At 47.0% G+C, this 15,355-nt stretch overlaps 1 protein-coding gene across 1 annotated transcript; it reads right to left on the bottom strand.

Moving 5' to 3' along the window:
- Positions 1 to 3,196: 3,196 nt before the first annotated feature.
- On the bottom strand, positions 3,197 to 9,177 carry LOC138930784 (spermatid nuclear transition protein 3-like). The gene is made up of 3 exons (XM_070291208.1): positions 9,061 to 9,177; positions 8,747 to 8,879; positions 3,197 to 3,333 (listed from the first exon to the last, which is right to left on the bottom strand). Exons 1-3 carry the CDS (start codon positions 9,175 to 9,177, stop codon positions 3,197 to 3,199), a joined length of 387 nt encoding a protein of 128 aa, XP_070147309.1.
- Positions 9,178 to 15,355: the final 6,178 nt, after the last annotated feature.

Here is a 15,355-nt window from a genome sequence, read left to right as displayed (position 1 = left end):
GTACCTGGCTCCATCAAGGATGAGAGCTGGGTCGAATATGGGAACCTTGCCCTGAAGGAGCTGCCAATGGAAACCTGTTTCTGTTTGACCAGGATGGGACATTTCACGGTGAAAGGTGTTCCTTGAGACTTTGCCCTCTCTTGGCAGGACAGAAAATGACATTCATCTGATAGAGATATTTAGGCACATCATTACCTGACCATGACCTAACCTTAAGCACAAAGGGTGTGACACCACGAAGTCTGAAACAACTTACCACAACTTTCTCTAACCTTTGCTTTTAAACATACTTACTGAAAACGTTCAGTAACTTTGGGTTCTTAGGGCAAGAGCCACCCTCATCCTTGTATGAATCTGTAATCAACCTTTCCCTGTCCCAAACTCAAACATTTCCTTTTGATGGGCCTCATTCTGCATCAAGCACATGGACTTGCAATTGTGGTAACAACAATACTGTCTAAGGGCTGACTTTGCCTCTCTTAAACAACAGCAGAGCCTGGCCAAGTGCTCACAGTCATCCATAATATACCCACTCATTTGGCTTGGCTAAGCTTTAGCCAACCTTCTCTCCTCTGAACTTCAGCTTTCCCCCAAGCTTGAGCAGGCACAAAGCGTCAGACCTTTCTGGCTCCCTTAACAGCTCATTCTAAGAATCAGCTCACTACAGAAAGAAACACTTCCTGTCGCACTGCTCCATCATGCTGTCTGTTCATCCATCCCCACCTCTTGCCCCATCTCACACACACACACACACACTCACACACACACACACACACAGATACACAAACTCACGCACACACACAGAGCTGTTGCTCACCCTGCTTATCCTTTCATGTTAACGAAATATCTTTTTCTGTTCCATTTTGAGACATGTTAAGAACGTGTGTTCAAAACATTCTCCCTATTGCAATCAGTTCTTTTCAGTTGCTCAGTCGTGTCCGACTCTTTGTGACCCCATGAATCACAGCACGCCAGGCCTCCCTGTCCATCACCAACTCTGCATTCAGATGCTTATATCTTTGCTTTGCTCCTTTGCTTTTTGCTTCTCTTCTTTTCACAGCTATTTGTAAGGCCTCCCCAGACAGCCCTTGTGCTTTTCTGCATTTCTTTTCCATGGGGATAGTCTTGATCCCTGTCTCCTGTACAATGTCACGAACCTCATTCCATCGTTCATCAGGCACTCTATCTATCAGATCTGGGCCCTTAAATCTATTTCTCACTTCCACTGCATAATCATAAGGGATTTGATTTAAGTCATACCTGAATGGTCTAGTGGTTTTCCCTATTTTCTTCAATTTGAGTCTGGATTTGGTAATAAGGAGTTCATGACCTGAGCCACAGTCTGCTCCTGGTCTTGTTTTTGTTGACTGTATAGACCTTCTCCATCTTTGGTGGCAAAGGATATAATCAATCTGATTTCACTCTTGACCATCAGGTGATGTCCATGTGTAGAGTCTTACTTGTGTGGTTGGAAGAGTGTATTTGTTATGACCAGTGCATTTTCTTGGCGAAACTCTATTAGCCTTTGCCGTGCTTCGTTCTGCATTCCAAGGCCAAATTTGCCTGTTACTCCAGGTGTTTCTTGACTTCCTACTTTTGCATTCCAGACCCCTATAATGAAAAGGGCATCTTTTTGGGGTGTTAGTTCTAAAAGGTCTTGTAGGTCTTCATAAAACCGTTCAATTTCAGTTTCTTAAGCATTCCTGCTTGGGGCCTAGACTTGGATAACTGTGATATTGAATGGTTTGCCTTGGAGACGAACAGAGATCATTCTGTCGTTTTTGAGATTGCGTCCAAGTACTGCATTCCGGACTCTTTCGTTGACTGTGATGGCTACTCCATGTCTTCTGAGGAGTTCCTGCCCGCAGTGGTAGATATAATGGTCATCTGAGGTAAGTCCACACTTTCCAGTCCATTTTCGTTCGCTGATCCCTAGAATGTCGACGTTCACCCTTGCCATCTCTTGTTTGACCACTTCCAATTTGCCTTCAAAGTAGATACCCCATACTCTTATATTTAAACCACAAAACTTGCAGAGCTTGGACTACAAAAGATTTTTGGGGGGAAGAATATTTTACGACTGTAGTTATTTAGAAATACGAGGGGATGATGATCAATATAAGACCAGCTTTTACTCAGTCTTATGTTGATACCTGTATCAAAAATCTCTGTCCTGACTTCTCTGGCTGTCCAGGGGTTAGGACTCCATGCTTTCACTAGAAGGGGAACCGGTTCAATCCCTGGTCAGGGAACTAAGATCCCACAAACTGCATGGTGCCCACCACCCAAAAAATTTATCTGTGTGTGGTGATCCTGTTTGTCATCTGCACCGGGATTTGGGCCAGCTCCACTGCCCTGCCCTTGAGAACACACTGCTCCCACCAATTTCTTAGGAAAACAGTGGCCTAATTGATATTTGGTCTGTTCCCTCCAAACATTATTTTAATCTTTGGGAGTGCTGGTTGTGGGTTTCAGTTGGATCAGCATTTTGTGCCTCCTGAGCACCTTTAGCTGACAGCAAAGGTGAGTGATGCAACAAAGCCCATTATGACGTAAGTGGCCAGGATGTGATTTCTGCCTGCCTCTCTCAGGGGAAGTATGACATTCACCATCCCCATGTGAAACCCTCTTCCCATCTGGGTTCTGGCAATCTAGCCCCTCATGTCATTCCACACCCCAAACAATGGCAGTAACACCACACCACTACTCCTTGCCGCTGAGATCCATTGATAAGCGGGGTTAGCCATCTTCAGTGCAGACTCCTGAGCCAGTCCAGGCCTCTCCTCTCTGGCTAACTGGGGACCTCAGGGTCTGTCCCCCAATGTCTCGGGACCTCGCACCCCTCCCCACTCAGGTGCCCACCTCTTTTCTTCCTTCCCTCCCTTCCCATCAGAAAATTCACACACACACAAATATCATCTTTTCACCCTTTGATGTTTATTTTAATCGCAGCCATCAGTTTACTATGTTAGTGTGAGAGTCAGTCTTTTCCTGGTTAACCATTTCTAAGAAAGCAGACCACTGGAGACACAATTCTAAACTGTCTGACCTTTTCTATTCAGTTACTGGCTGCCCAGGTTGTACTTCTCCAGGGTCTCTCATTCTGGGGTGGCTGAGCTTATCTTCTCTTTTGATTCTGCCCCCTTCTTTGACTCTGACTCATATTTTGGTACCTTTTTCGGCTTGGTTCAGTTTCTCACGTGCACAGGAACGGAGAAAACAGTTTGGTTCTCTTGTTTTCTTCACCTTCTTCGACGGAGTGGCGTACGATCGGATTTTCTTTCTCAAGGTTCCTTTTAGAGGTCTTCTGACCCTCATGGTCATATTTCGTGCCTTGAAAGACAAGAGAAGGCTATGAGTTTTGAGGAAAGAGTATAACAACTGAGTTGGAAAGGAGACTTCATGAAAAGGGAGGTGGCCTGATGAGGACTTTTGCGCCAGGCAAGGGCAGTGTAGAGGTCTTGGGCACCAAAGTCAATGGAGAACCTGGGGAGTGTCGATGGAATCATCTTACCTTCACGCTGCCTCTGTATCTCCGTTGCCAAAGGGTCTTCTTTCTTCCTTTCATCCTTGAAGCAAACCGCACTGCAACTCTTCTTGGCTGCCGTGGCTTCCTAGTTCCCTTAGCCATGATGACACCATGAAGTGGCCTAACCCAGAATCTCTGCCTCGGACCTCCCTATATATACCTTCCCAGGACAATGAGGAGCCACACCCTTCACTCTGATTGGTCAGCTAGGCACTCCCCCAGCCAATGGGGGCTTTGGGAGTCTTAGACATCACAAGGTACCACGGTGCCCATCCACATGGGTTAGTGGGTGCTGAGGGAGGCCATGAAACAACTTTCCCACCCTTGACCCCTCTGTGTGTCTGATTCTGGGGAGTGGTGATTCAGGGGCATGGTGTTTCTTCTCGTGACCCTCAGACTTTCCTTCAGTGCCCTTTATTCTTTGACTTGGATGTCCCCCTTCAACACTCCTGCCCCCTCCATCCCTGTATGAACCTCTGCCAAACACTTTTCATCCCATTTCAGCATTTCAGAGTCCTCTAGTCACTTCATCTTTAGACCACCCTCTTCCTATCGGGGGTTCTTGAGGGGCTTAAGGAACTTAAGAGCGAGCAGGTAATTGAGAACAGGTTGGAAGTTCTGTCTACTCCAGTGAGCTTTAGAGACCCCAAGGCTTGGTGAATCTTCAGTCCGTTGCCCCAAGATCTATACACCGTCTCCATAAGATTACACTTCAGAGCAAAGAAAGTGTTAAATGCCTCCTCCACTAATATTGTTGGGGACACTTCAACTCTCATGTTGAGGAGGGAAACTCACTTTGCCCCATCTACCAGAAAGACATTCCCGATTTAGGCAAAAATGAAGAAAAGGAAAGGAAGGTGCCCAAAGGCAAGAGTCCGTTTTCCACTGCGCCCCTAACTCTTGAGTGAATCACTTCCCCAGTGGGCCCACATTAACAGCGATCATCAGATAGGGCCCACTGTGGAGCTGACCAATAGCTGAGCAAGAGAAGTACCAGTAGGTACCTCATTGATAGTTGGTTGCTTATGGGCAGGGCCCAGGGTTGCACTGTCCAACTGCTAGGCAAGACCGGTTGCTTAGTAACAGGATATGGAGTCATCAGGCACAGCAATGGCTACCTGCTAAGGGCTGTGCTCATGCTGCTCTGTTACCGAAGGATACGTTGGGTCCAGTGTGCTTTACTCTGTTTAATGGACTCTGTTCCAAATCAGGATTTGATTTCACAGGCTTCTTTAACTGTTGTACATCATTCTTTTCATTGTATTCCCAGGCATGCCTGTCAGCAGTGCTCATCTATATGCCCCTCCGACAGCTGCCACATGATCACATGTGCCGCATATAGCATAGCTAATATTTCAAAGCCAACAAGAATGTGAAAGCCAGCCCACCTTGAGAACTACTTTCACAAACCTTCACCTCACAGTGATTCTTATTCTATGCACAGTGTAACAGAGCAGAGTGAGCACAGCCCTATGCAGTTAGCCATTGGGCTGCTTCTTTTCAACGCACCCTGATCCTAGGCAGCAGGTGTGGCTCAGCCTTGCTTGGTGCCTCAGAGGGCCCCATTTGCAAGCAGCCAACTGTCTAGGAGTGGCCATTCATTGTCCTGCTCAGCTATTGGTCAGCACCACAGTGGGCCCTGCCCACAGTTACTGTCAATGAGGGACCATTCATTGGGGAAGTGATTAAGTAAGGGTGGTGTGGTGGTCATCAGGTGGAAAGTGAGAGAAGAGAGATTCTGGCATTCTTGTGGAGGGCCTGGAGATCACCCAACGTTGCGCCAGTGGGGGAGCTGGATGGTCCCAGGGGATAGACTGGGGACTACATCCTTTAGTGATTCAGAGCCCTCACTAAGTCCCTCCACTAGCCTTGGCCCAGGCCGTGCGGAGCGGTGAACCTCTCCCCCATCCCTGTCTCTGCAACTTAATAGCAGGTGGCCATCTTTCTGGGTCTCAGGCTGTGAGAACTGGTCTCCTCAGTTGGACAGCTTGAGGAGACAGGACCTATTGTGTGGGGTACCTGGCTCCATCAAGGATGAGAGCTGGGTCGAATATGGGAACCTTGCCCTGAAGGAGCTGCCAATGGAAACCTGTTTCTGTTTGACCAGGATGGGACATTTCACGGTGAAAGGTGTTCCTTGAGACTTTGCCCTCTCTTGGCAGGACAGAAAATGACATTCATCTGATAGAGATATTTAGGCACATCATTACCTGACCATGACCTAACCTTAAGCACAAAGGGTGTGACACCACGAAGTCTGAAACAACTTACCACAACTTTCTCTAACCTTTGCTTTTAAACATACTTACTGAAAACGTTCAGTAACTTTGGGTTCTTAGGGCAAGAGCCACCCTCATCCTTGTATGAATCTGTAATCAACCTTTCCCTGTCCCAAACTCAAACATTTCCTTTTGATGGGCCTCATTCTGCATCAAGCACATGGACTTGCAATTGTGGTAACAACAATACTGTCTAAGGGCTGACTTTGCCTCTCTGAAACAACAGCAGAGACTGGCCAAGTGCTCACAGTCATCCATAATATACCCACTCATTTGGCTTGGCTAAGCTTTAGCCAACCTTCTCTCCTCTGAACTTCAGCTTTCCCCCAAGCTTGAGCAGGCACAAAGCGTCAGACCTTTCTGGCTCCCTTAACAGCTCATTCTAAGAATCAGCTCACTACAGAAAGAAACACTTCCTGTCGCACTGCTCCATCATGCTGTCTGTTCATCCATCCCCACCTCTTGCCCCATCTCACACACACACACACACACTCACACACACACACACACACACAGATACACAAACTCACGCACACACACAGAGCTGTTGCTCACCCTGCTTATCCTTTCATGTTAACGAAATATCTTTTTCTGTTCCATTTTGAGACATGTTAAGAACGTGTGTTCAAAACATTCTCCCTATTGCAATCAGTTCTTTTCAGTTGCTCAGTCGTGTCCGACTCTTTGTGACCCCATGAATCACAGCACGCCAGGCCTCCCTGTCCATCACCAACTCTGCATTCAGATGCTTATATCTTTGCTTTGCTCCTTTGCTTTTTGCTTCTCTTCTTTTCACAGCTATTTGTAAGGCCTCCCCAGACAGCCCTTGTGCTTTTCTGCATTTCTTTTCCATGGGGATAGTCTTGATCCCTGTCTCCTGTACAATGTCACGAACCTCATTCCATCGTTCATCAGGCACTCTATCTATCAGATCTGGGCCCTTAAATCTATTTCTCACTTCCACTGCATAATCATAAGGGATTTGATTTAAGTCATACCTGAATGGTCTAGTGGTTTTCCCTATTTTCTTCAATTTGAGTCTGGATTTGGTAATAAGGAGTTCATGACCTGAGCCACAGTCTGCTCCTGGTCTTGTTTTTGTTGACTGTATAGACCTTCTCCATCTTTGGTGGCAAAGGATATAATCAATCTGATTTCACTCTTGACCATCAGGTGATGTCCATGTGTAGAGTCTTACTTGTGTGGTTGGAAGAGTGTATTTGTTATGACCAGTGCATTTTCTTGGCGAAACTCTATTAGCCTTTGCCGTGCTTCGTTCTGCATTCCAAGGCCAAATTTGCCTGTTACTCCAGGTGTTTCTTGACTTCCTACTTTTGCATTCCAGACCCCTATAATGAAAAGGGCATCTTTTTGGGGTGTTAGTTCTAAAAGGTCTTGTAGGTCTTCATAAAACCGTTCAATTTCAGTTTCTTAAGCATTCCTGCTTGGGGCCTAGACTTGGATAACTGTGATATTGAATGGTTTGCCTTGGAGACGAACAGAGATCATTCTGTCGTTTTTGAGATTGCGTCCAAGTACTGCATTCCGGACTCTTTCGTTGACTGTGATGGCTACTCCATGTCTTCTGAGGAGTTCCTGCCCGCAGTGGTAGATATAATGGTCATCTGAGGTAAGTCCACACTTTCCAGTCCATTTTCGTTCGCTGATCCCTAGAATGTCGACGTTCACCCTTGCCATCTCTTGTTTGACCACTTCCAATTTGCCTTCAAAGTAGATACCCCATACTCTTATATTTAAACCACAAAACTTGCAGAGCTTGGACTACAAAAGATTTTTGGGGGGAAGAATATTTTACGACTGTAGTTATTTAGAAATACGAGGGGATGATGATCAATATAAGACCAGCTTTTACTCAGTCTTATGTTGATACCTGTATCAAAAATCTCTGTCCTGACTTCTCTGGCTGTCCAGGGGTTAGGACTCCATGCTTTCACTAGAAGGGGAACCGGTTCAATCCCTGGTCAGGGAACTAAGATCCCACAAACTGCATGGTGCCCACCACCCAAAAAATTTATCTGTGTGTGGTGATCCTGTTTGTCATCTGCACCGGGATTTGGGCCAGCTCCACTGCCCTGCCCTTGAGAACACACTGCTCCCACCAATTTCTTAGGAAAACAGTGGCCTAATTGATATTTGGTCTGTTCCCTCCAAACATTATTTTAATCTTTGGGAGTGCTGGTTGTGGGTTTCAGTTGGATCAGCATTTTGTGCCTCCTGAGCACCTTTAGCTGACAGCAAAGGTGAGTGATGCAACAAAGCCCATTATGACGTAAGTGGCCAGGATGTGATTTCTGCCTGCCTCTCTCAGGGGAAGTATGACATTCACCATCCCCATGTGAAACCCTCTTCCCATCTGGGTTCTGGCAATCTAGCCCCTCATGTCATTCCACACCCCAAACAATGGCAGTAACACCACACCACTACTCCTTGCCGCTGAGATCCATTGATAAGCGGGGTTAGCCATCTTCAGTGCAGACTCCTGAGCCAGTCCAGGCCTCTCCTCTCTGGCTAACTGGGGACCTCAGGGTCTGTCCCCCAATGTCTCGGGACCTCGCACCCCTCCCCACTCAGGTGCCCACCTCTTTTCTTCCTTCCCTCCCTTCCCATCAGAAAATTCACACACACACAAATATCATCTTTTCACCCTTTGATGTTTATTTTAATCGCAGCCATCAGTTTACTATGTTAGTGTGAGAGTCAGTCTTTTCCTGGTTAACCATTTCTAAGAAAGCAGACCACTGGAGACACAATTCTAAACTGTCTGACCTTTTCTATTCAGTTACTGGCTGCCCAGGTTGTACTTCTCCAGGGTCTCTCATTCTGGGGTGGCTGAGCTTATCTTCTCTTTTGATTCTGCCCCCTTCTTTGACTCTGACTCATATTTTGGTACCTTTTTCGGCTTGGTTCAGTTTCTCACGTGCACAGGAACGGAGAAAACAGTTTGGTTCTCTTGTTTTCTTCACCTTCTTCGACGGAGTGGCGTACGATCGGATTTTCTTTCTCAAGGTTCCTTTTAGAGGTCTTCTGACCCTCATGGTCATATTTCGTGCCTTGAAAGACAAGAGAAGGCTATGAGTTTTGAGGAAAGAGTATAACAACTGAGTTGGAAAGGAGACTTCATGAAAAGGGAGGTGGCCTGATGAGGACTTTTGCGCCAGGCAAGGGCAGTGTAGAGGTCTTGGGCACCAAAGTCAATGGAGAACCTGGGGAGTGTCGATGGAATCATCTTACCTTCACGCTGCCTCTGTATCTCCGTTGCCAAAGGGTCTTCTTTCTTCCTTTCATCCTTGAAGCAAACCGCACTGCAACTCTTCTTGGCTGCCGTGGCTTCCTAGTTCCCTTAGCCATGATGACACCATGAAGTGGCCTAACCCAGAATCTCTGCCTCGGACCTCCCTATATATACCTTCCCAGGACAATGAGGAGCCACACCCTTCACTCTGATTGGTCAGCTAGGCACTCCCCCAGCCAATGGGGGCTTTGGGAGTCTTAGACATCACAAGGTACCACGGTGCCCATCCACATGGGTTAGTGGGTGCTGAGGGAGGCCATGAAACAACTTTCCCACCCTTGACCCCTCTGTGTGTCTGATTCTGGGGAGTGGTGATTCAGGGGCATGGTGTTTCTTCTCGTGACCCTCAGACTTTCCTTCAGTGCCCTTTATTCTTTGACTTGGATGTCCCCCTTCAACACTCCTGCCCCCTCCATCCCTGTATGAACCTCTGCCAAACACTTTTCATCCCATTTCAGCATTTCAGAGTCCTCTAGTCACTTCATCTTTAGACCACCCTCTTCCTATCGGGGGTTCTTGAGGGGCTTAAGGAACTTAAGAGCGAGCAGGTAATTGAGAACAGGTTGGAAGTTCTGTCTACTCCAGTGAGCTTTAGAGACCCCAAGGCTTGGTGAATCTTCAGTCCGTTGCCCCAAGATCTATACACCGTCTCCATAAGATTACACTTCAGAGCAAAGAAAGTGTTAAATGCCTCCTCCACTAATATTGTTGGGGACACTTCAACTCTCATGTTGAGGAGGGAAACTCACTTTGCCCCATCTACCAGAAAGACATTCCCGATTTAGGCAAAAATGAAGAAAAGGAAAGGAAGGTGCCCAAAGGCAAGAGTCCGTTTTCCACTGCGCCCCTAACTCTTGAGTGAATCACTTCCCCAGTGGGCCCACATTAACAGCGATCATCAGATAGGGCCCACTGTGGAGCTGACCAATAGCTGAGCAAGAGAAGTACCAGTAGGTACCTCATTGATAGTTGGTTGCTTATGGGCAGGGCCCAGGGTTGCACTGTCCAACTGCTAGGCAAGACCGGTTGCTTAGTAACAGGATATGGAGTCATCAGGCACAGCAATGGCTACCTGCTAAGGGCTGTGCTCATGCTGCTCTGTTACCGAAGGATACGTTGGGTCCAGTGTGCTTTACTCTGTTTAATGGACTCTGTTCCAAATCAGGATTTGATTTCACAGGCTTCTTTAACTGTTGTACATCATTCTTTTCATTGTATTCCCAGGCATGCCTGTCAGCAGTGCTCATCTATATGCCCCTCCGACAGCTGCCACATGATCACATGTGCCGCATATAGCATAGCTAATATTTCAAAGCCAACAAGAATGTGAAAGCCAGCCCACCTTGAGAACGACTTTCACAAACCTTCACCTCACAGTGATTCTTATTCTATGCACAGTGTAACAGAGCAGAGTGAGCACAGCCCTATGCAGTTAGCCATTGGGCTGCTTCTTTTCAACGCACCCTGATCCTAGGCAGCAGGTGTGGCTCAGCCTTGCTTGGTGCCTCAGAGGGCCCCATTTGCAAGCAGCCAACTGTCTAGGAGTGGCCATTCATTGTCCTGCTCAGCTATTGGTCAGCACCACAGTGGGCCCTGCCCACAGTTACTGTCAATGAGGGACCATTCATTGGGGAAGTGATTAAGTAAGGGTGGTGTGGTGGTCATCAGGTGGAAAGTGAGAGAAGAGAGATTCTGGCATTCTTGTGGAGGGCCTGGAGATCACCCAACGTTGCGCCAGTGGGGGAGCTGGATGGTCCCAGGGGATAGACTGGGGACTACATCCTTTAGTGATTCAGAGCCCTCACTAAGTCCCTCCACTAGCCTTGGCCCAGGCCGTGCGGAGCGGTGAACCTCTCCCCCATCCCTGTCTCTGCAACTTAATAGCAGGTGGCCATCTTTCTGGGTCTCAGGCTGTGAGAACTGGTCTCCTCAGTTGGACAGCTTGAGGAGACAGGACCTATTGTGTTGGGTACCTGGCTCCATCAAGGATGAGAGCTGGGTCGAATATGGGAACCTTGCCCTGAAGGAGCTGCCAATGGAATCCTGTTTCTCTTTGACCAGGATGGGACATTTCACGGTGAAAGGTGTTCCTTGAGACTTTGCCCTCTCTTGGCAGGACAGAAAATGACATTCATCTGATAGAGATATTTAGGCACATCATTACCTGACCATGACCTAACCTTAAGCACAAAGGGTGTGACACCACGAAGTCTGAAACAACTTACCACAACTTTCTCTAACCTTTGCTTTTAAACATACTTACTGAAAACGTTCAGTAACTTTGGGTTCTTAGGGCAAGAGCCACCCTCATCCTTGTATGAATCTGTAATCAACCTTTCCCTGTCCCAAACTCAAACATTTCCTTTTGATGGGCCTCATTCTGCATCAAGCACATGGACTTGCAATTGTGGTAACAACAATACTGTCTAAGGGCTGACTTTGCCTCTCTGAAACAACAGCAGAGACTGGCCAAGTGCTCACAGTCATCCATAATATACCCACTCATTTGGCTTGGCTAAGCTTTAGCCAACCTTCTCTCCTCTGAACTTCAGCTTTCCCCCAAGCTTGAGCAGGCACAAAGCGTCAGACCTTTCTGGCTCCCTTAACAGCTCATTCTAAGAATCAGCTCACTACAGAAAGAAACACTTCCTGTCGCACTGCTCCATCATGCTGTCTGTTCATCCATCCCCACCTCTTGCCCCATCTCACACACACACACACACACTCACACACACACACACACACACAGATACACAAACTCACGCACACACACAGAGCTGTTGCTCACCCTGCTTATCCTTTCATGTTAACGAAATATCTTTTTCTGTTCCATTTTGAGACATGTTAAGAACGTGTGTTCAAAACATTCTCCCTATTGCAATCAGTTCTTTTCAGTTGCTCAGTCGTGTCCGACTCTTTGTGACCCCATGAATCACAGCACGCCAGGCCTCCCTGTCCATCACCAACTCTGCATTCAGATGCTTATATCTTTGCTTTGCTCCTTTGCTTTTTGCTTCTCTTCTTTTCACAGCTATTTGTAAGGCCTCCCCAGACAGCCCTTGTGCTTTTCTGCATTTCTTTTCCATGGGGATAGTCTTGATCCCTGTCTCCTGTACAATGTCACGAACCTCATTCCATCGTTCATCAGGCACTCTATCTATCAGATCTGGGCCCTTAAATCTATTTCTCACTTCCACTGCATAATCATAAGGGATTTGATTTAAGTCATACCTGAATGGTCTAGTGGTTTTCCCTATTTTCTTCAATTTGAGTCTGGATTTGGTAATAAGGAGTTCATGACCTGAGCCACAGTCTGCTCCTGGTCTTGTTTTTGTTGACTGTATAGACCTTCTCCATCTTTGGTGGCAAAGGATATAATCAATCTGATTTCACTCTTGACCATCAGGTGATGTCCATGTGTAGAGTCTTACTTGTGTGGTTGGAAGAGTGTATTTGTTATGACCAGTGCATTTTCTTGGCGAAACTCTATTAGCCTTTGCCGTGCTTCCTTCTGCATTCCAAGGCCAAATTTGCCTGTTACTCCAGGTGTTTCTTGACTTCCTACTTTTGCATTCCAGACCCCTATAATGAAAAGGGCATCTTTTTGGGGTGTTAGTTCTAAAAGGTCTTGTAGGTCTTCATAAAACCGTTCAATTTCAGTTTCTTAAGCATTCCTGCTTGGGGCCTAGACTTGGATAACTGTGATATTGAATGGTTTGCCTTGGAGACGAACAGAGATCATTCTGTCGTTTTTGAGATTGCGTCCAAGTACTGCATTCCGGACTCTTTCGTTGACTGTGATGGCTACTCCATGTCTTCTGAGGAGTTCCTGCCCGCAGTGGTAGATATAATGGTCATCTGAGGTAAGTCCACACTTTCCAGTCCATTTTCGTTCGCTGATCCCTAGAATGTCGACGTTCACCCTTGCCATCTCTTGTTTGACCACTTCCAATTTGCCTTCAAAGTAGATACCCCATACTCTTATATTTAAACCACAAAACTTGCAGAGCTTGGACTACAAAAGATTTTTGGGGGGAAGAATATTTTACGACTGTAGTTATTTAGAAATACGAGGGGATGATGATCAATATAAGACCAGCTTTTACTCAGTCTTATGTTGATACCTGTATCAAAAATCTCTGTCCTGACTTCTCTGGCTGTCCAGGGGTTAGGACTCCATGCTTTCACTAGAAGGGGAACCGGTTCAATCCCTGGTCAGGGAACTAAGATCCCACAAACTGCATGGTGCCCACCACCCAAAAAATTTATCTGTGTGTGGTGATCCTGTTTGTCATCTGCACCGGGATTTGGGCCAGCTCCACTGCCCTGCCCTTGAGAACACACTGCTCCCACCAATTTCTTAGGAAAACAGTGGCCTAATTGATATTTGGTCTGTTCCCTCCAAACATTATTTTAATCTTTGGGAGTGCTGGTTGTGGGTTTCAGTTGGATCAGCATTTTGTGCCTCCTGAGCACCTTTAGCTGACAGCAAAGGTGAGTGATGCAACAAAGCCCATTATGACGTAAGTGGCCAGGATGTGATTTCTGCCTGCCTCTCTCAGGGGAAGTATGACATTCACCATCCCCATGTGAAACCCTCTTCCCATCTGGGTTCTGGCAATCTAGCCCCTCATGTCATTCCACACCCCAAACAATGGCAGTAACACCACACCACTACTCCTTGCCGCTGAGATCCATTGATAAGCGGGGTTAGCCATCTTCAGTGCAGACTCCTGAGCCAGTCCAGGCCTCTCCTCTCTGGCTAACTGGGGACCTCAGGGTCTGTCCCCCAATGTCTCGGGACCTCGCACCCCTCCCCACTCAGGTGCCCACCTCTTTTCTTCCTTCCCTCCCTTCCCATCAGAAAATTCACACACACACAAATATCATCTTTTCACCCTTTGATGTTTATTTTAATCGCAGCCATCAGTTTACTATGTTAGTGTGAGAGTCAGTCTTTTCCTGGTTAACCATTTCTAAGAAAGCAGACCACTGGAGACACAATTCTAAACTGTCTGACCTTTTCTATTCAGTTACTGGCTGCCCAGGTTGTACTTCTCCAGGGTCTCTCATTCTGGGGTGGCTGAGCTTATCTTCTCTTTTGATTCTGCCCCCTTCTTTGACTCTGACTCATATTTTGGTACCTTTTTCGGCTTGGTTCAGTTTCTCACGTGCACAGGAACGGAGAAAACAGTTTGGTTCTCTTGTTTTCTTCACCTTCTTCGACGGAGTGGCGTACGATCGGATTTTCTTTCTCAAGGTTCCTTTTAGAGGTCTTCTGACCCTCATGGTCATATTTCGTGCCTTGAAAGACAAGAGAAGGCTATGAGTTTTGAGGAAAGAGTATAACAACTGAGTTGGAAAGGAGACTTCATGAAAAGGGAGGTGGCCTGATGAGGACTTTTGCGCCAGGCAAGGGCAGTGTAGAGGTCTTGGGCACCAAAGTCAATGGAGAACCTGGGGAGTGTCGATGGAATCATCTTACCTTCACGCTGCCTCTGTATCTCCGTTGCCAAAGGGTCTTCTTTCTTCCTTTCATCCTTGAAGCAAACCGCACTGCAACTCTTCTTGGCTGCCGTGGCTTCCTAGTTCCCTTAGCCATGATGACACCATGAAGTGGCCTAACCCAGAATCTCTGCCTCGGACCTCCCTATATATACCTTCCCAGGACAATGAGGAGCCACACCCTTCACTCTGATTGGTCAGCTAGGCACTCCCCCAGCCAATGGGGGCTTTGGGAGTCTTAGACATCACAAGGTACCACGGTGCCCATCCACATGGGTTAGTGGGTGCTGAGGGAGGCCATGAAACAACTTTCCCACCCTTGACCCCTCTGTGTGTCTGATTCTGGGGAGTGGTGATTCAGGGGCATGGTGTTTCTTCTCGTGACCCTCAGACTTTCCTTCAGTGCCCTTTATTCTTTGACTTGGATGTCCCCCTTCAACACTCCTGCCCCCTCCATCCCTGTATGAACCTCTGCCAAACACTTTTCATCCCATTTCAGCATTTCAGAGTCCTCTAGTCACTTCATCTTTAGACCACCCTCTTCCTATCGGGGGTTCTTGAGGGGCTTAAGGAACTTAAGAGCGAGCAGGTAATTGAGAACAGGTTGGAAGTTCTGTCTACTCCAGTGAGCTTTAGAGACCCCAAGGCTTGGTGAATCTTCAGTCCGTTGCCCCAAGATCTATACACCGTCTCCATAAGATTACACTTCAGAGCAAAGAAAGTGTTAAA

The sequence above is a fragment of the Ovis canadensis genome, chromosome X, assembly GCF_042477335.2.
Source record: "Ovis canadensis isolate MfBH-ARS-UI-01 breed Bighorn chromosome X, ARS-UI_OviCan_v2, whole genome shotgun sequence".
NCBI lineage: Eukaryota > Metazoa > Chordata > Mammalia > Artiodactyla > Bovidae > Ovis > Ovis canadensis.
The sequence above is the reverse complement of the archived record's forward strand: the minus strand, read 5'-3'. Positions and strand labels throughout refer to the sequence as shown.

Coding starts and splice junctions, on each gene's coding strand:
- LOC138930784 (XM_070291208.1), bottom strand. CDS start 9,177: ATGGCTAAGGGAACTAGGAAGCCACGGCAGCCAAGAAGAGTTGCAGTG. Junction 8,880..9,060: donor GATACAGAGGCAGCGTGAAG/GTAAGATGATTC, acceptor TTGTCTTTCAAG/GCACGAAATATGACCATGAG. Junction 3,334..8,746: donor TTTTCTCCGTTCCTGTGCAC/GTGAGAAACTGA, acceptor TTGTCTTTCAAG/GCACGAAATATGACCATGAG.